The sequence below is a fragment of the Gobio gobio genome, assembly GCF_949357685.1.
Source record: "Gobio gobio genome assembly, chromosome: 13".
In the NCBI taxonomy this organism is placed as follows: Eukaryota; Metazoa; Chordata; class Actinopteri; order Cypriniformes; family Gobionidae; genus Gobio; species Gobio gobio.
The window spans coordinates 22,740,227-22,765,702 of record NC_137106.1 but is presented as its reverse complement, the minus strand read 5'-3'; the positions used below and the strand labels follow the sequence as shown (position 1 = coordinate 22,765,702).

General features: G+C 37.7%; 1 protein-coding gene across 1 annotated transcript in view; it reads left to right on the top strand.

Moving 5' to 3' along the window:
* crim1 (cysteine rich transmembrane BMP regulator 1 (chordin-like)) overlaps nucleotides 1-25,476 on the top strand; it is a 132,336-nt gene that overhangs the window by 99,168 nt on the left and 7,692 nt on the right. The window contains exons 8-14 of the mRNA XM_079832987.1: nucleotides 12,272-12,400; nucleotides 13,521-13,677; nucleotides 17,147-17,268; nucleotides 21,458-21,670; nucleotides 21,759-21,974; nucleotides 23,763-23,984; nucleotides 24,090-24,278. Of these exons, the coding sequence (XP_079689113.1) occupies nucleotides 12,272-12,400; nucleotides 13,521-13,677; nucleotides 17,147-17,268; nucleotides 21,458-21,670; nucleotides 21,759-21,974; nucleotides 23,763-23,984; nucleotides 24,090-24,278 (1,248 nt within the window). The remainder of the gene's footprint in view (nucleotides 1-12,271; nucleotides 12,401-13,520; nucleotides 13,678-17,146; nucleotides 17,269-21,457; nucleotides 21,671-21,758; nucleotides 21,975-23,762; nucleotides 23,985-24,089; nucleotides 24,279-25,476) is intronic.

Here is a 25,476-nt window from a genome sequence, read left to right as displayed (position 1 = left end):
ACTACAGCCAATGACCAACTTGCATGTATGTTCTGCATCTGTGTAAGAGAAAAAAATAACTCTCCATACCAGCAGGTGGCAGTAGTCTGTATTCCTCATTCAAAAAGGGAAACCAGAAGCGCTAGGACTGCGCATACAAACTGTAAACAAAGCCATGCTTGCTTAACATATTCTTACCAATTTTGATCACCACAGACGGGTTTGTAATGTAGGTTCTTTGAATATGTCTGATAAGTTGCTTCGCTCTTTGTTTTCATGACCTCCATTCGTCTTCTTGTGTACTGGTTCACTAAGCTGAACAGAGTGATATATGTTAGTGTCACAGTCTTTACTATCACAGAAACCTATCATGTGGCTTCAGAAGACTTGGAATATATCGTTTGAGATCATATCTCATTTTATTCAACTTTTGTTGTGTTTCCTGAATCTGGAATGGCATCCAGAAAGTTGCAGGTTTGAATCCAGCAAGGAGCCAATCATTAACTGTTAGCATTGAGCCCTTGAGCAAGGCCCTATGTTGCTCCAGGTCTATTTTCACTGTAATAAATATTGTATACTGTTGCTCTGGATAAAAGCATCAGCTAAATGTCAGTGTAGGGAGCAGCAGTAGTTCTAAAGGGTTGATATTTGGGCATCTATTCTCCCCGGCTGCGGTGTAATGTAAGCTCTTTAAAGCTGCAATCCGTAAGTTTTGCCTCTGTGTCGCCATCTCTGTTTGAAACCTGCAATTGCATTAATTTGCGGAGTTATCATCTGTACGTGAGTTGTGCATCGGCGGCTCCTCAGCGCGGATGAATCTAATGTTTTGAGGAGTTTGTGTGGCTTGCTGTCAGTCACCGCACCAGTGTAGATATTGTAATTCAGAATCACAGATTATACGTCTTGGAGTATAACCTAAATAAGAATTTTCACTGGAAAATGCCATCTGAACAAGTAAGTAATGTCTGCCACTTTTGGGAACAAAACATTACAATAAATCGTGCTGCCAACGGTGATTAAATCTACTAATCGCTCATATAACATCAAACCATGCAAATTATTATTATTGTTATACTTTGTTCTCAAATTGTTCATGTTAACAGCCTTAGCATTGCATGACTATGTGTATTATGTGTATTAGCATTACCTGTAGATTCCGTACAGTCTATTATTTTGCTTTTGACCACAAGTAAATCTCCAGCTGTCACTGATTATGTCATTTGGGCCTTTCTGGATTACAATCCGCCATCAAAATGCTAAGTTTAATTACTCCAGCTGCTGTGAGAAAAGGCTATAAATGATCTGCTCCTCACATGCGATAGCCTTCTAGCCGGACTCTATCTTTATGTATACAGACGTGACGCAATGACGCAAAGACATGCTTGAATTTCCCGCGGAAATCCACCATATCACTCTAATTATAACACGTTATTACAAGCTAACCATTGTGAACGGGGCTAAGATAAGGAGATAGTTTTGAATACTGGCTTGTTGTGTACTTCCTCAAATTGATTTTGGATCATTTTTAACCCCCAAAAAAATCAGATTTAAATAGATATTCCAGATTCAATACAAGTTAAGCTCTTTCAACAGCAGCAGTGCTGTTTTCAAAGCAGTTTGCAATAACTAAAGAACACAATTTGATAAAAATATATATTTTTTTTTTTTGCTATTTATGGAAAGTTTTCACTATGGAAATATGCAGCTTTTGTTGAAGCACAGTAAAAATTCTTCAGTACAAATGTTATTTGAGTTATTTGACCTATCAAGTTCTCAAAATCATTCTTTGAATGGTGGGACTGCAGTTTAATGTAAATGGATGTCTATACCAGTGCTATAGCTATGGATTTGTGTCTATGTAAATGATCCCTTTCGTCTTTATCATGCTACACTTACAGGGTTTATCGTGTTTACATAGCTATTGAAGGAGTTGAAAGATTGGTTATAACTTTTTGTATTAGATATAAGGCATAAGCAAGGTTAATAAATGATTTTGTGACACTAGTCTTATGTTAATGTGTAAGATTTATGTATTTTGCTCATATTTTCAAAGATTAAGCCAAAAAAAATGAAAAGAAAGCCTTAAATTTTTAAGTACAATCAACTTGGATGTTTAAGTCATTGCAACTGAAATTGCATTAACTGACTTTAAAAAAAATTTAAAGTTGAAAAATTGCTTAACTTATTTTGATGAGTTATGTTGTCAATTTATTGATCATATTATTTTTAACAGTGTTTTTTTACAAAATGAGACGTTTTCTGTCACAGATGATGTCTATAGGATGCAACTAATTTTTAACTTGAATTAATTAATTCTGTCACAGATACAGTAGTCACTGAATATATTCAATGGTTCCTATGCAATGCAGAACAACAAATTTATTGTGCCCATGACAGAGTTCTTTTTTTGTTACCTTGATGGTTCCATCCATAACAAAGCCTGTTGTCTCCTGCTATCAGAGCCGAAGTGTTGGCAGCCTTGTGATAGCAGTACTGCAATCAAAAATAAAGATAGGAGTGTTACTCCATTCGATGATTTTTTTTTTTTTCTTGTCGGGTAAAGCAGACAAATGGCCGTATGCATTCAGCAGAGCCATATGTGGCCCTATTAAAAGATGGGAAATGGGGAAATAAAAGGCAGCTGTAATGATGCCTGATATCCCCCTCGATAGAGGTCCTAAATAGCCATACCTGTTGGCAAGGTCTAGAGAACTCTGCTCTCGCTGCACCTCGCATTTGCATGTGGCATGTTACATGCAGCTGTTTGGGAATGTGATGAACACATTCCAGAGCTATTTCCACATTTCTCTCTCTCTCTGTGTGTGTGTGTGTGTGTGTGTGTGTGTGTGTGTGTGTGTGTGTGTGTGTGTGTGTGTGTGTGTGTGTGTGTGTGTGTGTGTGTGTGTGTGTGTGTGTGTGTGTGTGTGTGTGTGTGTGTGTGTGTGTGTGTGTGTGTGTGTGTGTGTGTGTGTGTGTGTGTGTGTGTGTGTGTGTGTGTGTGTGTGTGTGTGTGTGTGTGTGTGTGTGTGTGTGTGTGTGTGTGTGTGTGTATCTTGATACAGAAATGTTTCAGATATGCTGCATATCTGAAGGATCATGTGACACTTAATACTGGAGTACTGGCTGCTGAAAATTCATTTTCAGTTTGTCTTTTTCTTTCAGAAAACTGGGACTTCCATTTATTTTTGAGTGATTATTCATTCTACTGGCACTGGCTTTGAAAATATAAAATGAAAAGGGCATTATTAAAATCATTGCAATATGGCTACGTTCACACTGTCAGCTTTGGGGATTGAAAACCGCATTTGTTTACACTTTATTTCGATGGTCCTCTTTAGATATTCTGGTAACTATATGTAAATTTGCAACTACATGTCAACTAACTCTCAGTATTACTATTAGATTATTAGTAGACTCACTGTTAGGTTAGGGTTAGGTATTAGGGTTTGGGTTAGTAGACTAAATTGACATGTAGTTGGAAGTTACTTTTAGTCAATAGAACCTCTGTTGGGGGACCATTAAAATAAAGGGCCCCACTTTATATTAGGTGGCCTTAACTACTATTTACTTACATCAAAAAATAAGTACAATGTACTTACTGTGTTCAAATTGTATTGCAAAAAAACTTTGCTGATATTGAGGTGGGATACGTGTAGGGTTAGGGACAGGTGTGGTGGTATGGGTAAGTTTAAGAGTTGGGTTAGGTGTAAGGGAAGTGTCAACAGTAGCCTATAATTATAAATGTAACTACAGAAATGAATTACAGATGTAATTACATGCAGGTTAAATGTAAGTACAATGTAAAAACATGTATGTACACAATAAGTGCATTGTATCAAATTATTAATTAAAATGTTAGTACATAGTAGTTAAGGCCACCTAATATAAAGTGGGTCCAAAGGTGGACCATTGAAATGAAGTGTAACCCCACATTTACTTACAGGTGTGAGTCTCAAATTGCATTCAAATCGCAATTTACAGTAGCGTCTCAAATACTAACTGTATGAATGTGCTACAGGAGTGAAGCCCATATTCTCTTAGCAGTAAACATAGTGACAGTTAAGTAATATTGGTCACACCTTAGATTAGGGCCCAATTCTCACTATTAACTAACTATTAACAATGAAATGTGCCTCAATAAACTCATAATTACTGCTTGTTAATACACTCTAAAAAAATGCAGGGTTAAAAACAATCCAAGTTGGGTTGAAAATGGACTATAAGCAATTGGGTGTGTTTTAACCAAGTGAATGGGTTGTTTTAACCCAGCAATTGGGTCGTTTTAACTCAGCAGTTGGGTTAAATGTTTGCTTAAAACAACCTAATCGCTGGGTTAAAACAAACCAATTGCTGGGTTAGTCCATTTTCAACCCAACTTGGGTTGTTTTTAACCCAGCATTTTTTAAAGTGTAGTTAGTAGTTGTTAAGTTTAGGTATTGGGTAGAATTAAGGTATGTAGAAAAAGGTACAGAAGTAGGCATTAATATGTGCTTTATCAAGTACTAATAAACAACCAATATCCTAGTAATTTGCATGTTAATAAGCAACAAGTTAATAGTGAGAATTGGACCCTAAACTGAAGTGTTACCACTGTATTTAAAACCCAGATGACACACAGCTTATATCTGGTGCACAAGAACTGGTGTGTTTGTCCGCTTTTGTGAACAGATGTACCCACTCCAGTGGTGTCTTTTGGCACTGAAACCATTCCATCGCTGCTGGTGTGTGTCCGTGTCCCGCCTCAGTCCTACCACTGTCCTCTGGGCCCTGTTGGACACAGCCCTGACTCTATCCCCCTGGTCCCAGGACAGCTTAATTTAGCTCATTTGCCAGCTGCCCTGCACTCAGTGCATTTTTATTTCCTAATTATTATTTGTTAGAAGACCTAATTTCCTCAAGGTGACACCCTCTCCCTGTCAGAAGCAAGTTATTGTACCAGACGCAGCATGTGTAATTAAGCAAATGAAAGCTGTCAGGTTGGGTTCAACCCCCAAAGATCGCACATCATGTTTTGAAGCAAAACCCACAGCCAGTAGCATTTTACACTGGTATTATTTCATATTAAATATGTTCAAATATGTGCCTTCATTTCAATTCACTTGTTTATGTCTAGCAGTCTTTGAATATGAGCATGATCTGTTTGTTGTGGGGCCGGAAGAAACAAAAAGAGGCACTAATGCCGACATGGCTTCAAATGTTACTGTAGTGTTAATGAAATGGCGCGATTTAATGAATAGGAAAAAGGAATGCAGTTTTTTTTTTCGCCTCAGGTTTCTATTTATCGTTGAGATCTTGTTTTAATTGAATAAGTGTATGTCTTTACATTTGAGACAAATTGGGGAGAGAAAAGTGGCCACTTTTAATCATTCGTCGTCCTTGTCTGAGGTGTACCATAAAGCTTACATGATAAAATTCTGGTAATACGTATGTAAAATGTAAATATTTGCCAAAATTAATTTTCTTCAAATCTGCCAGTTACAGAGCTGTTGTTATGTATCATCCTCATTGTCCCACGTTCTCATTGGTTTGCTGGCATATGGGGGGATTTCATACACAAATCCGCTGTCAATTCATACTCTGTCCACAAACTATTTGAAGTATTTGATACAAAATGAACTAAACTAAATCCGGCATACATTTAAATTGACACCTGCCATGGTTTTCCTTAATTGTCGTCTCTGATTTAGATCCGAGACTTTTGAGTGTCCTAAGCTGATGCGCCATACCATTTAAAGGAGAAGTATAGTTTCTGCAACACTAGTAGCACCTGGTAGAATGACAAAAGATACAGCATAATTTGCAAATGAAAGCGCTTCGCACCTCCCACTACTCAAAACATCACAATCACAGCTCATACAGGGTCTTGTGAAGGCATGTTTCAACATGTGAATGTCTACTTTCAATAAAAGGTCTAACATATTAGGAATACTTTTAGCTGTGTTGCTCATGAGAGTCATGAGAGTAAGCAACTGAGTAGCTAGCACTCCGTTTAGAGCGAATGCGAGCTTCTTGCTAATAATAAACCCATCCAACGTATCTGCATCGGGCGCTTTTTTGACATGACGCACCATCTAGCAACTGGTTAAAGAAGCCACCGCTCGCCACTGCATTCTACTAACTATAAGTAGTAGTATATTAGTAGACTGTAGTGGGCTGTTAGGTTAGGGTTAGGCATCAGGGTTTGGGTTAGTAGACAAGTTAACATGTAGTTGCAAAGTTCATTATAGTGGATTATAGTACATTTTAGATCAAATTAATGTATCCTTGCTGAATATAACTATTAAAATAATGAACTTTTGAACAGTATAGTGTACATTTATTGGTATATATTTAATGTAATGTTTAATCAAATATTTTACACAAAAAGGCTCCAGCTGTGTATCTTTAACTACACAGTATTATATGAACAGTCAGCCAGTAATGATACTGATTTAAGTTTCGCAAATCAAACCGTTGGTTTATTTTTATTCAAACATGCCTGAATGTATTCAGTGAGTGTATGAAGGATTTGTCTTGTTTGTTTGTGAGTCTTTTTGTGCGAGACTGCGAGTCATTTGTTGGTAAATCAGATTAGACTAGTCATGCTGAATGTTTGTTTTTTGGTTCTATCTAGTGAATATACGCAGTAGAAAGATGTGTTATGGCTTTATTTTGCAGTGCAGTTTTTTTTTTCCTTCACATTCAATTCAGACCACAACTCTGGTAACTCTTAGCATACTAACTTCTTTTGCCTTGGCGCTGTAGATTAAGTAACAGTGCAGGAAATACTGTTATGACCACAAAAATGCTGTTTTGAATGTATTAAAGGGATAGTTCAGCATGAAATGAAAATTCTGTCGTTTACCCTTATTTGATTTCAAACCCATCTGATTTTCCTTTTTTCCATGAAACACAAAAGTAAAAGTTTCTTGGGTTACACTTTATTTTGATGGTCCACTTTAGACATTCTACTAACTATTAGTAACTTTGCAATTACATGTCAACTAACTCTCATTAGAGCATTAGTAGACTGTAGTAGACTGTTAGTGGACTGTTAGGTTAGGGTTAGGTGTCAGGGTTTGGGTTGGTAGAATAAGCAACCCATTCTCACTCCCAAGGCATCAAAATCCGAAGCATGGCAAGTGCCTTCCGCGTTACAATGAAGACTCTAAAGTCACCCCTAGGGGTCACAATATCGACGCGCAGGGTCACAGGTATTTATTGCAAAAACTGACCAAAAACAGTATAAAACTATTAACTCATGTTGCATTCCAAGTGTTCTGAAGTCTTACGATATCTTTATGTAAAGAAGAGAGTTGATCTTAATGTTTTAATCGCTGAGATGATGATCCCGCCGCTCCGTTAACGCACTCATTCATATCTCATTCAAATTATACACACGACTCTTTTGCATGACGCAATCGGTCACAAGACACACGAGAGCCAGTGACATTTTACAATCAAAGCTGACGTAATGACGTAATTGGTCACAAGACATACGAGAGCCAATGCAATTTCACTATGAAATCTGACGTAACGGGTGGCAATTTTCGAAATTTGATGTGTGCATGATCTTTGGCGGATGGAGACGCTGATCGCTTTTGGGGATTTCCTTCACACAAATCAATCGTTTGGCCCCGGAAATGTTTCTCATTGAAATGAATGGAGCACCCTGCGCGTCGAAAAATGACACATATGGTTACCTTTAGCGTCTTCATTGTGACGCGGAAGGCACTTGACCATGCTTCAGATTTTGACGCCTTGAGAGTGAGAACGGGTTGGAATAAGCTGACATGTAGTTGCAAAGTTACTTTTAGTCAATAGAATGTCTGTTGGGGGACCATTAAAATAAAGCAGACAATAAGTAAGTAAGTAAATTGTATTTATAGAGCACATTTAAATACAGCTTACACTGACCAAAGTGCTGTACAAAACAATCTTAAAATACAATTAAAAAATTTTTTTTTTTAAAGAATAATCAAAATAAGAAAAACAAGAACACAGTTACTAATCCATAATTTAATTAGCAGGAAAGGCTAAAACGTCTAGATTTAAAAACAGAAACAGAAGGAGCACTCTTAAAGTTAGGGTAGGTAAGATTTGGTTAAAAAACTTTTTTTCCAAATTTGTTTAAACTTTCTTTATATATCAATACATAATTAAAATTTAAGTACTCTGAAAAAGAAAGTATAAGAATTGAGTGTCTGTAGACCTCTCACGACTGTTTTAAAGACAGCTCATTATTTCCATTCACTCCACCTTCTCCCTTCTGGGCTCTTTCCAAAGCCACGCCCCCAAAACACATGAACGCGATACGCCGACCGTCAGCTGAAAGACGCATTATTTACCTGAGACGAGCGGAGAATAAGTGCATGTAGTGACATCATGTCAGAATCACATGTAATAAAAAATTTAACTTTATCATTATGAATATAAACAAATAAGATGTCTTTTATTACTCACTATCAAGCTGGAATAACAATACTGGTAAAGTTTAAAATACACACACAACACAGTGTCTACTACACACACAGATACAAGATAAAAACATCAGTAAACATAGGTAGAGAATATAAAAACAAACCAAGGGCCGAAATAAACGTGCGGGTAAAGTTCCCGGTGAACATGGTAGAAGAGTTTAGACAGAGGGTAGTAGCCAAAGCTATCTTAGTTCTAAAAAAAGTTCCTGGATGCGGTGTACTAGCTTTTACAAAAGTTACATTTTGCGAAATTCAACACGACAGCGATCAACTTGAGCTAAGCATATTGAGTATGTATCATCTCTACTAATGGCTCGCTAAGTGTATAACATTGTAACTTTATGCTAAGTAATGTTATGTTAGCTATATTAGGCAGCTACGTGTGCTAGTGATACATGCTTCATGAAAACATAAACCAAAGAAATGTATAATCAAAATGAAAGATTACCTGTCCAGCAGAAATACAGCCTCTTGAACTCCTCAAATCAAACGGGTGCGCCAGGGTTGCCAGGTTTTCACAACAAAATCCGCCCAATTGCTGCTCAAAACTAGCCCAAAACAAGCCCAATCGTGTTTCTCCAGTAAAAATTGCATTTGGGGGGTCTTTTTGGTAGGGCTGCCTGCTAAAATTCGTAAATCCCGGGGCAAAATATCACATAATTGGGGTCGCTTCAACCCGCGGACATGAAAAACAGTCCGCGGCAACAGTGTTGAAGTAGCCCGACTTGGCAACACTGGGGTGCGCGCATGTGGGCAGATCCTGTAGCAAAAGGGGTGGTAGCCATGGTAGCGAGAGAGAGTGACAGTCGCCCAAGCCAATCACTTGTTTCATCCCGGACGAAAATAATGAGCGGTGTTTATTGCAGATTAAAAAGTCTAGAGTCACTCGATTTTTATATTCTCTTTTTCAGAGTACTTACATTTTAATTATGTATTGACATATAAAGAAAGTTTAAACAAATTTGGACAAAAGTGTTTTAGATCATTCTTACCTACCCTACCTTTAATGTCAGGTGGCAACTGATTCCATAATCGTGGAGCAGCAACTGCGAAGGCTCTGTCACCTTTCATTTGAAGTCGTGACCATGGGACATATAAGAGAGCTTTATTGGCAGATCTGAGGGACTTAGGAGCTGAATTAAAATGAACAAGATCGGAGATGTAAGATGGGGCTTGTCCGTTAAGAGCTTTCAGCAACAAAAAAAAACAATCAGCAAAATGTTTAATTTAATTCTAAAATAAACAGGAAGCCAGTGAAGAGGAGCTAAGATTGGAGTGATATGATCACGTTTTTATTTTACACTAGTTAACAGTCTGGCTGCTGCATTCTGAACCATCTGTAAACGTGCCAACGAAGAAGAATAAGCAGACAATCTATTAATGCTTTATTCAAAGTTAGTTGACATGTTACTTATAGTTACTTATAGTTAATAGAAATGTCGAAATTGGACCATCGAAATAAAGTATTACCGTTTTCCCTTTTCCATACGATAAAAAGGACACTGTTGAGCTCTAATACAGAATTGACTCCCAAAATTCAGGCCATGACAACTGAAGGTATTGAACTGAGAAACTAATTATTAATGCAATGACGGCACTCTCTTTTGCCCACTGTGAGCTCATGTGTCTCTTCTCCATGTGTGGTTCAAGCAAATCAAAAGATGTCCGTGTCTTGACTCATTTGTAAATCCTGACACAAGTCTGTCTCTCTCCACCACAGTGTCTCCCACCAGCCGTGCGGTGTAGGGTCAGCCCACCAGAGACAGCATGCTGTTTAAAAGAGCAGCTTAATGAGCATAAACAAAGCACAGTGGGTCTGCTTCACTAATAATTGCGGACAAGTAGCACACGCTTATACATTCGTTCTCATCCTCGTTCTAATGCTAATGATTCCCGATTATTCTTTATGAGGAAGCGTGTGCCTGCAGTTACTAATTAGCATAATACACGGCCAAACTGTCTCCATATATTTCAGTTTTCAAAGAGAGCACACACTGCAAAATCTTTGTGTAAAGTACATTTTTGTGTGAACTGTCCCTTTAAGATGGATCTTTTTTTGTTGGTCGAAAATACTCGTGTTTGCTTGTATACTTCAACATGAAATTGTTTTCCTAAAGCGGAACAGCACTGCATACAAAGAACAGAAAAGAACCAAGAGAGAAGCTGATTGGATGATCTATTTGACAGGCACAAACCAATCAATTCAGTCAGTAATTTCAGCATGTACTACAAGCATTCAGGTTTTACAGGAGTGGCGAATTATAGATTCTCGTCGCGCTATGAAAAAGTCAATTTCCATTGATGATGGCTCGTTTTTGGACTGCTGCCATCAACTGTATGTGTAGTCATGAAGGCCTTTATCCATTTTAGACTTTGACAACTTTATCTATCATCTCTCTTTCTTTACATCTGTCCATCTGACTGGATTGTTTCCCATCTTTTTCAGAATGTGATCAAACTTTCGATAGGAAGGATTGATATCAAATAGAATAATGTCAGAGGTGCCATAACCTAAATGGAAAAATTGTTTATGTGTCATCAAAATACTTCAAGCTTTTATATTAAACAGCTCTGTAATGTGATAAACGATTCAGTCTAATCAATTATAACCATGTGGGATTTTTATTAGACTGAGATGACACTATAAGCAAACAGAGATAAGATTTGTTGTTTATTTTACAAGGGATTGCTCACACAAAATACATTTTTGAGGTGTTGTTGTTATTATTATTAAATGTACACAATGTAACATTTGGTCTTCTAGCAGTTAAAAAACAAAACTGCATGTAAGAATGTAGTTTTGGTTTTGCTTCGTCCCTGTGTGACTGTGCGAATGAATATGAGTATATAATACTTTACAATGAACTCTGTTAGAGAGCTACCTATGGGAATTTATCTGTCCAATAAAATACCTTACTCACCTGTCGAGTAATAAAAACCTTTTTACGACATTTCAAATCCCACAGTTCTCGCCATCTCCGAAAAGCCAAGCCAATGTTGATTCTTGTTTTATTACGAGCTCCTTTCTTTTTTTGCCAGCGGACTCTCCTCTGTTCAGCGTTTTTTTTTTTTTAATGGCCAATTCACCGGAAGTTGGAGATTTAGCTGCTCCATGTCAAACTTTTTTGCTCTTTGTGACAACTAACCTATTCCACTCCCACACCATGCACGCATAAAAGTAGCCAGAGCAACTTCTCTATTTACAGATTTGACGAGACACACACGTCAAGTGATGTGAAAACCATCCCGTCAGGTCTAAAAATATAATATGATAGGCCTACCATAGTGAATCAGGGTAAGACAAAAACATGTTGTGGAAGAAGAAATGATGATTTATTGACGAAAACTAATACAAATATTTTTTTTATAATTGAAATAAATCTGAAATATAAGCTAATATTATTAAAAATATGAATTTACAAATTTAATATAATAAAAAATGTATAAAAAAGACAAAATTACTGAAATGAAAATGAAAAATAAAAAAATAAAAGTTGATTTAACATACTATAATAGTACTAAAATAACTGGTTTTATTATATTTAAAAAAAATTGTCATGATATTCTTCAAAAATATCTATTCTTCTACGTTCCACAAACCAACATGAGAATGAGGCAAGATGATAAATGATGGCAGTAATTTTGTTTATGTGTGAGCTATCCTTTTAACTGAAACTAAAAGAAAGTCTGTGGAAAATTGTTTGACTCCCATGACTCATATGCATAGTCCCGTTTGAGCCCCTACAATTCCCATATTTTTGCCCTGTCTGTTTAACTATCTGGCTTAGTCAAGAGTGACTCATATCCTCTGGGGGAATTTTTTTGCTTTCCAGAGCCCACCTACATCACGATGGCGCCCCCTGCCTGCGGCTCACTAGACAACTGCACGCTGGTGGACAAGAGCTGCCCGTACGGCTTCCGGCTGGACTCCAGCGGCTGCAGGACATGCAGCTGCAAGACACGTAAGTGAGCTGTGACGTCACTGGAGAAGTGCTTCATCTTCCTCACCCCATACAGATGCTGTCAGGCGGTCTTTAGCAGTTTTCTCTCCAGACACTGACTGGCTTTAGCAGAGATGTTTATGAGGATATACACTGAAGGGCAGATGGATTAAAGGATTGTTTTTATGCTAAGACAGACTGGGGGAATCTAAGTCAGACAAATGTCAGAGGAAAAAGATAATAATGCTGATTTTATTGATTTAGGGTAAGACCACAAGCCTTGTTCTGGATTACAAATATTCTATTATAAGATTATATATATACATAAATTATAAACAAAATTATTAGAACTAATGATTAATAGAACGAAATAATGACCTTTTCTTGCCTCCAAAACATGATTTGATTTCATAATGTTAATGACCATCAAATATCAGATGAAGTGAGTCATACTGTTTTTATCCACTCTTAACTTTAATATTTGTTATGTCCACCTTTGCACAGTTTGCAGCAATTACAGCAGCACATCTCTCTGGCATAGTGTCAATATATTTCCTCTGAGAACTTCAACACTAATGTTATCCCATGTTCTTGGAAAATAAATCCAGGCCCAATAAGACAACTCCCAGATGCCAAGTGTTCTAATAATTTTGGCTTTAATTTGCAAATTCATAAACATTTTTGTTGTGATTTAAAAAAAAAAATATTATTATTTAAGAAATTAAATGTATTTAAGTCAAGATATAATATAATATAATAAAATGTATTTAAGTCAAGATATAATATAATATAATATAATATAATATAATATAATATAATATAATATAATATAATATAATATAATATAATATAATATAATATAATATAATATAATATAATATAATATAGTATAATATAATATAATTAATATAATATAATAGTTGGTTGCTTCTCAAAGTATAAAATATAATTTTTTTTAAATATTATATTATATAACATTTTAATGTTTAGTGCACACAGGGCATTTCAATTTTTCTTTTTCTATTAATGTACGTTGTCTTTCTCATGTGTGTGTCAATCTTAAAGCATGTATACTGAAGTGTAATTAATGTCTAAAGCTGTAGTTAATTGGTCTCTGCTGTGTTTTTCTTCTAACCTTCAGGAGAAGAGTTGTGCAGTGGTCTAATTGCCAGTTGCACTCTAAAATGCCCTTTTGGATTCCAGACTGACATTCACGGCTGTGATGTTTGCCAGTGTCGCCCACGTCACAAGAAGTGCAAAGCTGTAGCCTGTGCCAAGGAATGCCCATTCGGCTACATGTAAGAAAACAATAATCTGATGCACAGGGTTAACAACAAGAAATGTAGTTGTTAGTTGTACAACAAGTGGTCAAATGTCTGCTAACTTCATGAAAAAAACATAAAGCTCTATTTTTAGATTTAAGGACTAGTATACGAATACTTCTTCCTGTATCTACACTTCACTGAGGTAATAATATTAACTATATTATTACCTTAGTGAAGTGGAGATAATAAATCCCAGACCATTGTTATCTTTCATTTTAAACTGTCAAGGAAAGGCAGCAGTCATTAGTTGTCACAAGCTGAAGAGAATCCCACACTGTTCCTAAAACGGTCTGGAGAAATTGTGAATGACAAAATGATCCCCTACGCTATGCTTTGCTTGTTTGTGCCCGACTGCAAGTTTAGAGCTGACAGCTAATTAGGGCCGGCTCAGATCAGCGTCTCTGATTGCGGCTCGTAAAGGATGAGCTGCGATAGCGAAGCTGAACACCTAATCTACACAACACCATGTCTTGACACCACTGCGAATAAACACTGCTGTTCCACGTCTGCAAAAAAACTGCTCCAATTATGCAGGCAGATCGCTGAGCCAATTTGTAAAAACTTTTGTGGAGCTGTGCAGTCGGCAGGTTAAAGAGACACCTTGTGACGAATGGAGATGAGAAAAGAAGAGAAAAGTGCAAGAAAGTATGTGCGACTTCTTTCAGTGACGGATGTCTGACTGTCAGGGGGTTGTTTGTTCCGTGCTTTCTATTCATATGATAGTGAAGAGAAAGACAGGGAAAAGGATTGGGAACTGTTGCGAGCTGCATTTAAACTCCAAAAAAACGTATGAGCACCACCACTCAATGACGTGTTCAAAACGCTAGATGACTCCAATGACTGTCATCTTTTGGTAAATGTTTTTTTAGTATATAATGTTTGAGGATGTTGTAAAAAAAAAAAAAAACATACACACAATCACATAATACCATGTTTCCCAAAAGCATCGCTGGTCATCTATGGTCACAAGTTCTATGGATAGCGACAAACTATAGTTCAACAAAACCATAGTTCCAAGCTAATATGTAGTAGTCTATATCTTTCATTCTATTTACATACATATTAAATAGAATATGACGCAGATCCGGCGTTCGGACATATGACCCAGAAGCGATTTGTTTACGGGCAGAGGAAGACGCGCGTGTCTAAGCTGTTGGATTCTACATTGATCGTGCTTTAGGTCTCTGCGTAGTTCTCAAAATGGGGTTAAAGTGTGTATTTCATACATCTTTAGTTTGTCAAGAGAATTAGTGGCATTGTTTAAAAAGTGTGCATGTGAGAATGTGCAGAACCCATAGTATGATGTAAGTGGGAACCTGCAATAGAATCAAATTTCTGGAACTAAAGCAAAAAAACAGAAAGCAAAAATAGCAATAACACCATGTTCGTTATTTACAGCAAAAACACTGGACGTCATTAACAACAGTTCTGCATTGTTGAACCAATGACGACGAATGGCACTTGAGTTACTGAGTTACTCGGAAAACAGCTGCGACTATCTAGTTAATTTCTCCAATGCTGCATCATACTATGGTGGTTAAGCAGCGAGTTAAGCCGTTGTACAGGAAATACACCCCAGGCCAGGTCCAACGCAACAAGTTTTGACCAACAAGGATTTGAAAGCAAAATGTTCCACAACATATTTAATGTTTAATATACATCAATATGGAGTGGGGTTTGGGATCAATGAGATTCCACTGTGAGCAGAGCTATCTAGCAATTGATTTTTATTACCTGTTCTTTATCACAACACAGTTGATGTTGAGCACAACCTGTCTCTAGTTGGAGCTGTGATCTAGTGGTTAGCACACATGTTCCTGACATGTTGCACTCACATGGTGCTTATATGGGAATTGCAGGTTTGAATTTGGCCTGCATGTTGAGCCAATCCCATTCCCCCTTATGGTGAAGATACACAGGGCAACTTTTTTGAGCGATGTTGCTTGGGCACTTTCCCATTGAGAATGGGCAACACATTTCTTTCTGGATACTTTAGATCGGTCATGGGCCCTGTGTCTCACCGGGTTGCCCATTGACGGCAACATTGCTAAAAAATGAGGTGTAATATTATTAGGTGTAATATTCATTAAAAAATATATATATCATTAAGACCATTATGACAAGTGCAGAGAATAAGGCAGCAGCACCTCTATAGTCTCCTATCTGAGATTCATTCCCTCAGGTGTCTTTATTTATCAGAGTCCGGCCCTTGGCCCATCTTTGTCTCTTCTCCCCCTCAATTCTGCAGTCATGAATGAGCACACAAGTGCAAATGCTTGCATCTCAGATTCTAATTTTAGATATCTATTTATGCCCCCTCAAAGTTATGGCTGAGGATCAAGCTCACGGCCTGAATAATGCATGCAGCTTAGCACAGACTTCCTCCTCTTGCACAAAGAATATTGATATTCCCCATTGCTGACATCATACCTGATAGCTCCTTATCACCAAACCAAATACGCACTGCACATGGCTGCTTCTCAGCCCTATTATTCATCCGATAAGAGCAGATAGGGGGATGAAAGATGGGGACAAGCATGTGTGTGTGTGTGTGTGTGTGTGTGTGTGTGTGATGGGCAGTTGTGGCTCAGGCCAGTACGCTTGGAAGAATTTGTTCTCCAAGGAAGGTGCCTTGGAATCATTTTGATTGGTTGTTTTGGTTAGTTGTCTTTAATGTGCCATCTGCTGACAGGACTTTAAGTAAGGTCAACAAAGACTCTCTTTTCTCTCTCTCTCTCTCTCTCTCTCTCTCTCTCTCTCTCGCTCTCTCTTTCCTTCTCGCTCTCTGTTCCGGTGTTAACGGGTGACATTGGACCGTGTCTTTGGCACCTGGTGTATAATGCCAAGCTTTGATGTGCCAATGACAAAGTGTGTTGAGAGTGTGTGCTGACTCTTTATGAAGTCCATATGTCTTGAAGAGTTATTTTAAAGGTGCGCTCAGTCATATTTGTGTATGTTGCGCTGGCCAATATGACAGCCATTTTGAACCAATGCTGACACCTAGTGGTGTGGATCCAGCAATCCATAAATAAAAATGTGGTAATCTCAGTCAGACAGAACCTTTTATTGCTTTGAAAAATGCAAGATGCGAGCAGGGAAATGGGAAAATAAAACAAGGTTTCGAGAAGCATTTTTTTAACAGATTGCCGTGTCATGTGCGAGACGCTACAAAAGACGCAAGCGCAGCGTTCAAATACTATATGTCCATTTGGTGCATGTTTACATAGAAAAACGATGGAAAAGTAGGAGAGTGGAATGCAAAAAACACATTGTGTGTGAAATACCCCTTAGACTTTCTACATCATTTGCACATACATCATTTATCAAATTGATTTTCAAAAGTATTATTGTTATACTATACACTATTGTATATTATACTATTTATGTATTATTTTATTACTTTTTTCTCTTAAGCTTTCTTGTTCTCATGTTCTCTTATCAGTAAAAACAAACATGGTTGTGACACCTGCCGTTGTAAGAAATGCCCTGAGCTGCCATGTGACAAGGCCTGTCCAATGGGCTTCCAGCATGATGAGTTGGGCTGTCTGATTTGTCAGTGTAGAGGTAAGCAAATGTATAATTTATATTTGAAAGCATTGATTTTGTGTTATTTGTTACAGTATGAATGATAGTTCCAAACCTTAAAGGGATAGTTCACCCTCAAGCCAGGTGTATATGACTTTCTTCTTTCAGTCAAACACAATTGGAGTTATATTAAAAAATATCCTGGTTCTTCCAAGCTTTATAATGGGAGTAAATAGTAACTTTTTGAAGCCCAAAAAAGTGCATCCATACATCATAAAAGTAATCCATATGGCTCCAATAAAGGTCACTCTTCCACCAGATCTAGACTTGCATTCGGTTAATGGAAGCGATTATAGTTTATAAAGTTATAAATCTTCTAACAATTCTTTTTTTTACAAAAATGCATCGCTTCACTTCAGAAGGCCTTTATTAACCCCATGGAGCCGTAAGGATTACTTTAATGATGGATGGATGATATACGGCTTGAAGGGGGGGGGGGTAATTATGGGATAATTTTCATTTTTGGGTGAACTATCCCTTTAAATCTGATTGGATGAGCCACATTTAAAACTTGTTAAAGGGTTAGTTCACCCAAAAATGAAAATTCTGTCATTAATTACTCACCCTCATGTCGTTGGACACCCGTAAGACCTCCGTTCATATTCGGAACACAAATGAAGATATTTTAGTTGAAAGCTGATGGCTGAGAAAGGCTTCAGACAGGCCTCCATTGGCATTCAGTACATTGACACTTCCAAGATCCATGAAAGGCACTTAAAACGTTGTTACAAAGTCTATCTCACCACAGTGGCTCTACAATAATTTTACGATGCGACGACAATAGTTTTTGTGCGCAAAAAAAAATCAAAGTAACACCTTTAACCAACTTGTTCTCGACTTCCGTGTGTGCCTCCACGACGCATGCGCGAGAATATGACGCAGATCCGGCGTTCGGACATATGACCCAGAAGCGATTTGTTTACGAGCAGAGGAAGACGCGCGTGTCTAAGCTGTTGGATTCTACATTGATCGTGCTTTAGGTCTCTGCGTAGTTCTCAAAATGGGGTTAAAGTGTGTATTTCATGGATTCCCGAACGCCGGCGCTACGTCATATTCTCGCGCATGCGTCGTGGAGACACACACGGAAGTCGAGAACAAGTTGGTTAAAGGTGTTATTTTGATTTTTTTTTGCGAACAAAAACTATTGTCGTCGCATCGTAAACTTATTGTAGAGTCACTGTGGTGAGATAGACTTTGTAACGACGTTTTAAGTGCCTTTCATGGATCTTGGAAGTGTCAATGTACTGAATGCCAATGGAGGCCTGTCTGAAGCCTTTCTCAGCCATCAGCTTTCAACTAAAATATCTTCATTTGTGTTCCGAATATGAACGGAGGTCTTACGGGTGTCCAACGACATGAGGGTGAGTAATTAATGACAGAATTTTCATTTTTGGGTGAATTAAAAAATCATTTTAAGATAAATGCACTCCTGTAAATGCACATAATTTTAATTATATTTTAATGCACCAAGTTGTTACGTTGCTTGCACTCACTCACTAATTAGCAAATGAACCAGTATTATTTTACTATTATTTATATACTATTATAGTATTTACTAATGTAGCTTTCATTTTTATATTTTCAGGTTTTATTTTAATTTTAGTTTGTTTAAGTATTACGGGGGTTTCATATTTCTATTTAGCTTTTATTTATTTTTACTTCAGTTATAATAATTGTTGTTATTTTATGTCGGTAAGTTGCAAAGGCAATTTTTCTATTTAAGTATTTCATCTAATATTTATATATTTTTTCAGCTGTATTTAAAAAATATTATAGTTGTAGTTAATGAATTACTTGTTGGCGAAATTGTTTAATATCATTAATAATTATAATCATTTATTACAGACTGACTTTTGTCATACACAATAAGCCACTCGAGGCCATGCAATTATTATTTCAATTTTATTTTTTCAGACACATGAGCACCCCTCATTCTAGGTCAAATCACTGTATTATTGCTTAAATCTAGTAGAGCAAACTACATTGCCTATATTTTTTATGTAAATGAGTTGAATTTTCTGGGTTGGCAAATTCGTTTTTGAAAATGTCCTGTCCTTGGCATTTTAGGGAAAATAAGCTTTGATGCCCTTGATTTAGACAACCAACATGGATAAGAATCTTTTTTCCATTTAAAAAAAAAAACAAGTTTAAAGTGCAAATAAAAAAATGTAACAGTCATGTATATTTAAAAATGTAAGTTCTTTTTTCATGGCCAGAGGTGATCTAGTGCTACAGTGCATTTGCCCCATGCAGCTGAATCGATCTGCTGAGGTGTTATTCCTGTAATTTTTAAGTGTGAGCCATGTGCACACAGAGCACTGCTGTGCCTCGTATACACGGGGACCAGGGTCTCCAGCATGACTCATCCCCCTTCCCCATATTTTCCATTTATTTTGAGGGCCACCTGTTGTATATACAAAAGCCAGGCCCACATTACTCACACCCCTTCATTATTCATATGGCTCTTGTGTTTTCGTTTGATTCATCTTCAATAATGAAGCTGGCATGTGAAATATTCACAAGCTCGGTCCGTTTAATGAGACGAGAGAGTGAGGAAAAATACCCTTTTTTAATCTCGCTCACGTTGAATTTTTGAAAGCGTGCATCCTCCACATATCACCCAGACAGGATTTTAATCAATGTGAAATGGTTCTGTGATATTGACTGGGGCCTGGCTGGAGCTGTGCCGCTGTTATAGAGAGGCAGTGAGAGGTGACGCTCTTGGCAGATAGAATGAGATTTGAGAATGTTTTGTGCTGTGGGGTTTGGGGCGTGCGAAGCATCGCTTGCATATTTTGTCATTTCACGCTGTTTGTGGAGCAGCCAGTGAATGTTTCACTGAAGAGGTTAAATGTCTGGAATATAAATGTAAAAATTATTCAGGGAATCCTCTGGCTTTCCCGTCTCACTATGCCAAATAATACATCAGGACCTGACTCTAAATACAACCTCCTCCAAAAGCGTTTTAATTATGATATTATTTCACTGCAAAGTAGATGTTCTCAAGCCAGATTTTACATGGGGCATCAAGTGGCAACTTAGTAACAGTTTTGTTTACATGACGCAGAAACGTAAACAAAAATGTCCTTAAAATCAAAGAGTTAAAAATTACTATGAATTTAACAATATGCTAAATATTATGACATACAATAGGCTGACTTTGTAAATGCATCAGCAATAGTGTTTGGGTTAAAAGTCAATTGAATTTCAAAGGTTTCTCGCTCTCAGTGGTCAATAATTCACTCCACAGTGATTCTGTTTGTTTTGATTAATACAATTATTTTATTTATTTTTATTCAATAAATATACTGTCAATAAAATGTAATTATGTTTAATTAAAATCCTTTTAAAAACACAGAAAGAAAATTAATAGAAAAACATACTTCGGAATGCCATGCACATATGGTATACGAGTGCCAAAATGAGTATTATGCTATTTTAAAGGTTCCTAATTTTGTTTTGCAGGTCTCCTACAATACGTTAACATGCATTAAAGATCAAAAACCCTTTCATTTTCTCATAATATACATTAAAGTATATTATGCTCTAATTGGTCAGATGGCCCAGTCTGTTGTGATTGTTCTTCCGCTTACAGTGTGTGTTGGAAACGAAACGCCCATTACCGTATCTAAATTTCAGCTCTGATGTCTTCCTCTGCACTTGATACACAGTGATACGAACAGTAATAAGGGCTTTTTATCGTACAAATTTGAGCCCGAATCCTCATCCATTGGAAGTACATGCAAAGTGAATTTTCTCTCGCATCACACACATTTTCTCCACATGTCGACAACACCAACTAAACTACAGTGTTTTAGGGTGGGTCAAAGAAAGTAGACGCGTTCACTGGCAGCCAATGAAGACCAGCTGGCATGAAGCAAATTTGCTACATATATTTGCGCAGTAAGACTGAAATTACAGTTCAGAATCGGTTCTCTCTTTTGGGAGACAATAACTCCATTAATCGCTCACTTTGATCTTTGAAACTTTGTAGACATTTACATTCGCAAACAGCTATATTACACACTTTATGAAAGGCTGACTCATTCAGTATGTACTGATTCATTCAAAGCACCACCTGACCATCGTGGTACTGCAACAGTATTTTTGTAACCTCTATGAAGGCAGAAAGTCAGCTGATGTGTTTATTGTTCATTCACTTGTGCAGATCAGAGTTCGTCGTCTGTGGCTCCAGTAGTGAAATTGGGTTCCTGCCTTTCTATGGACGGCCGCAGGCACGAGAACGGGCAGAGTTGGCACGACGGATGCAGGGACTGTTACTGCCATGCTGGGAGAGAGATGTGTGCCCTTATTTCTTGCCCGGTGCCCCCCTGTGATAACCCCACCATCCGTCCCGGCCACTGTTGCCCCACCTGCCCAGGTAAGTCAACCATGCAAAACACACTTACAATCTCAGTAGATACTCAAAGATGCTTTTTACATTTTAAAATATTGATTATCTCTCTCAGAAGAGTCCAGTTCCCATAAGCCAGAGCTAAGTGAGGCATCCGTGTGTTTGGCCCCGGGTGGAGAGTACTTTGTGGAGGGAGAGACGTGGAACATTGACTCCTGCACTCAGTGCACCTGCCACAGCGGCCGTGTGCTCTGTGAGACGGAGGTGTGCCCACCCCTGCTCTGCCACAGTCCAATCAGAACGCAGGATTCCTGCTGCCCTCACTGTCCAGGTATGCTGTCAACAAAAACCTTTACATTTGAAAAAAGATTGTCAGACCTGCTCTAACTAAAAAACAAGGTCACATGAGAAGTCAAAGTAGCTGTGATATTTGGAACTTGTATAAGTAGAATTACGGGCATCGTTTTTTTTAAAGATTCACCATTGTGAGGACTTTTAGAGGTATGACACATTTGACACCTTTAACTTCAGCTCTGCACCCCCTCACCGACCCACCCGTGGGTCCAAAATTGCATCATCATAATCATTGAAAATATCTATAAGTTGTACAGCACAAAACTAGACATATATGGTATCGTTTGAAAGATTAGAACCTCAGCTTTCTTGATAACCCAATCACTTTTGCATTTATCTTACATAGAAAAAGATAATACGGTCTGAATTTGACCCCCCTCGCAATGACCCCCCCTTGAGAAAATCGTATGAATAATATTCAATTTAATGTTTATATCACACAATCTCACCAAAAATAGACAAGTCATATGTCAAATGAAAGCTCTTAACCTCAAGAATATCGCTGTGCAGTTTATTTCACCGATCCAAAACTTTACAGTAAAGTTATTATCAAAAGAATCACGAAGATAGAAAAGTCAAATTCCTGTTCGGATCAATAACGTGTTGTGGAGCTAATAGCATCAAATGCTATATCAGCTCGTTCCTTAGGTTGTTTTCTTCAAAATGAGACCATTTTCACATGTCTGTGAGCATGCATGCATGTCCAGATCAAAACATGTGGTGCAGACAAATACTCTTATTATCCTTAGTTTTGATCGTCTTTGTTAGCCGCGATTTTTGATGACGTCATCACGTATTGCGTCTTACGTCAAAAAAGCTGATTATCTCAGCTTTCTATAGACATGTCGATCATGCTTCTAGACCAATCAGAGCCCGAGATCTCCCTTTACAAAGTTGACGAGGCGGAGCCTTCTTTTCGATTTCCTAGCGGCTATGGAAAATCAATGGAGATGAGCAGGAGTTATTAGATAGTTTGCACAGATTAATCTCAATAACTTTTTTTTGGAAGGAGATATCAAGAAAAAAAAAATTCCCCTGTTTACTGACACCTAGTGGAATCCACAGAAACTTTCTGAAGGGTTATAGACCAAACAGATAAAAAATTATAGATTTTCAAATAACAAATTAATTAAAATATAAATCAAAATATGACTTGTTATATATGTTTATCATAAAATTGTGAATAAATACAATACAATATATGCAATATTCCACCACTGTGTTAAAATTTAGAGTGTTTTGTGTAAAATGAGACAATTTTTATCAATTTACTCCAATGTATGTGGGTAGGGCACTCTTTTAAATTCAGATATGCCCTATTCTCTAAAAAAATCTAAATATGCTGCAGAGCTGAAGTGGTTAATAAACTCTTATGTTAAATATTTAGTAATTACTTCTAAAGGATTTGGTAATACTTGAGTCATTAATAGTGGGTTACTATGACCTTCACTTTAGAATTAATTATATATTATGCATTATTCGTGTTAATTATGAATCTGTATATAGTAGTTTTTAGTAGTGAAAAAAATAGTAGTTATTGATTAAATAATAGTGAACTACCTCATTCAACTGAGCACGATTACTTACTAATTGGTTAATTGGAGTTTCTTGTTAGTTAAGTGTTAATACTGCATTGCTCATTTGTTCCTGTGTAGTTATTCATTAATGACGGAACAGTATTATAAAGTGTTACAGAATAAACTGTATTTGAATATATATTTAAATAGAAAACCATAAATAAATCCATTTATATGTCTCTCTTCAGACGATCCAGTCACCCCTCAAACGCCCAGTAATGACAGCATGCCCAGCTACTGCAGGAATGAGGATGGTGATATCTTCTTGGCCGCTGAATCCTGGAAGCCTAACGTCTGCTCTAGCTGTGTGTGTCTAGACGGAGCCATCAGCTGCTTCTCAGAGTCGTGTCCACCGGTTAACTGCGCCCAGCCTGTGCTCAGAAAGGGCCAGTGTTGCCCATACTGTCTAGGTATGCACAGCTGAAGATCACACCGCCTAGTTTAGCTGCCTTTTGATCATATGTTGGTGTTTATGACACGGTTATGACTGAGTGTTTCTCCCACCTCTTCACCAGATGCCACGCCGAGGGCCGTGTGTCATTTCAACGGGAAGACGTACATGGATGAGGAGCGATGGGACATTGACAGCTGCACTCACTGCTACTGCCTGCAAGGCCAGACCCTCTGCTCAACTGTCAGCTGTCCCGCCTTACCCTGCCATCAGCCGGTCACTGTGGAGGGCAGCTGCTGCCCCATGTGTCCAGGTCAGGATTTATGCCCTGTGTGTTCAGATAGAGATTAGATCAGATGATCAGGATAGAACAGACTGAGGGAAAGTGAATCTGCATGGTTAACAGACATCAATGTTGTGTTTCGCAAAGTTTGCTGCTTCAGCTGTTGTGGTGTTGATTCACATTGTTTCTAGGTCACATGCATTTTAAATAATTGCAAAAAGCTTGATTTGCCAAAAACTGAACTTTATCACGAAAAACCCAAATGTTACTGTTTTTTCACCCTGGCACAAAATGATGAGATAACATCGTTTCATTAATCATATCATCAGCACATGAGAAAGTGTGAACAAGTATACTGTTGAGGTAGAATCACTCTGTTCTATCATTCTGAGTGGGTTATAAGAGCAGACCGATTGCTATTAAAGTAGGGAAGAAGTGCTTCAAATCTTTGTGTTCTTGAATTAGCAATGGTTACCTCCAAAGAAGGAAATTGCTGCAAAGAATTTTGTGCCTGAAAGAACCATTTACCGGATCAGATTCAACTGCTGTGACTGTTCTGATGACATATTCAAGGCCACAGGGGCGGGGCAAATAAGTTTAACCAATAAAATCACTTTTTACTATTCAATCAAATCCTGATGGATAAAATCAAGCCCCGCCCTACATTATTCCCCACTTTTTCATTCTACAATACTGGAGTTAAATGCTGTTTTATTCGCAAATTGTTTGCACGTTTTTACCCGCATAAATTAGATGGAAGCTACTTCACAGTGACTAGAATAAATGGCAGTATCTCTGATCCAAGTACCCTGCAGTTTTGCTCTCTGTAGTTCTGTCACACGTTTCCCTCTCTTTTTTATGCTCTCTCTTAATCTCACAGACTCTCTCCCTCTCTTTGGCTCTCATAAAGCAGTGTTTACTTAGAACCTTCTCTCTAATTGAATGGGTCTTTCGTCTGAATACGGACTCGTTGAGATTAATCATTTAAAAGAATTGATTAAGTCGAAGTTGGACAGAGGCTAAATTAGCTCTCTTTGCATTTAGGAGATAATGTCATTGATCACGGCCCTCTTTATTGCTGTGTCACTTGGCTCTGGATCAGTGAGGGGGTTGAGAGTGTGTCGTGTGCACTCTGGGTAATCACTCACCCTTTGGTGCTTTCCCACTCAAAGACACACAGCTCTAAAGATGAGCTTTTAATTAGCCCGCGGCCCCCAGTTTCACACTC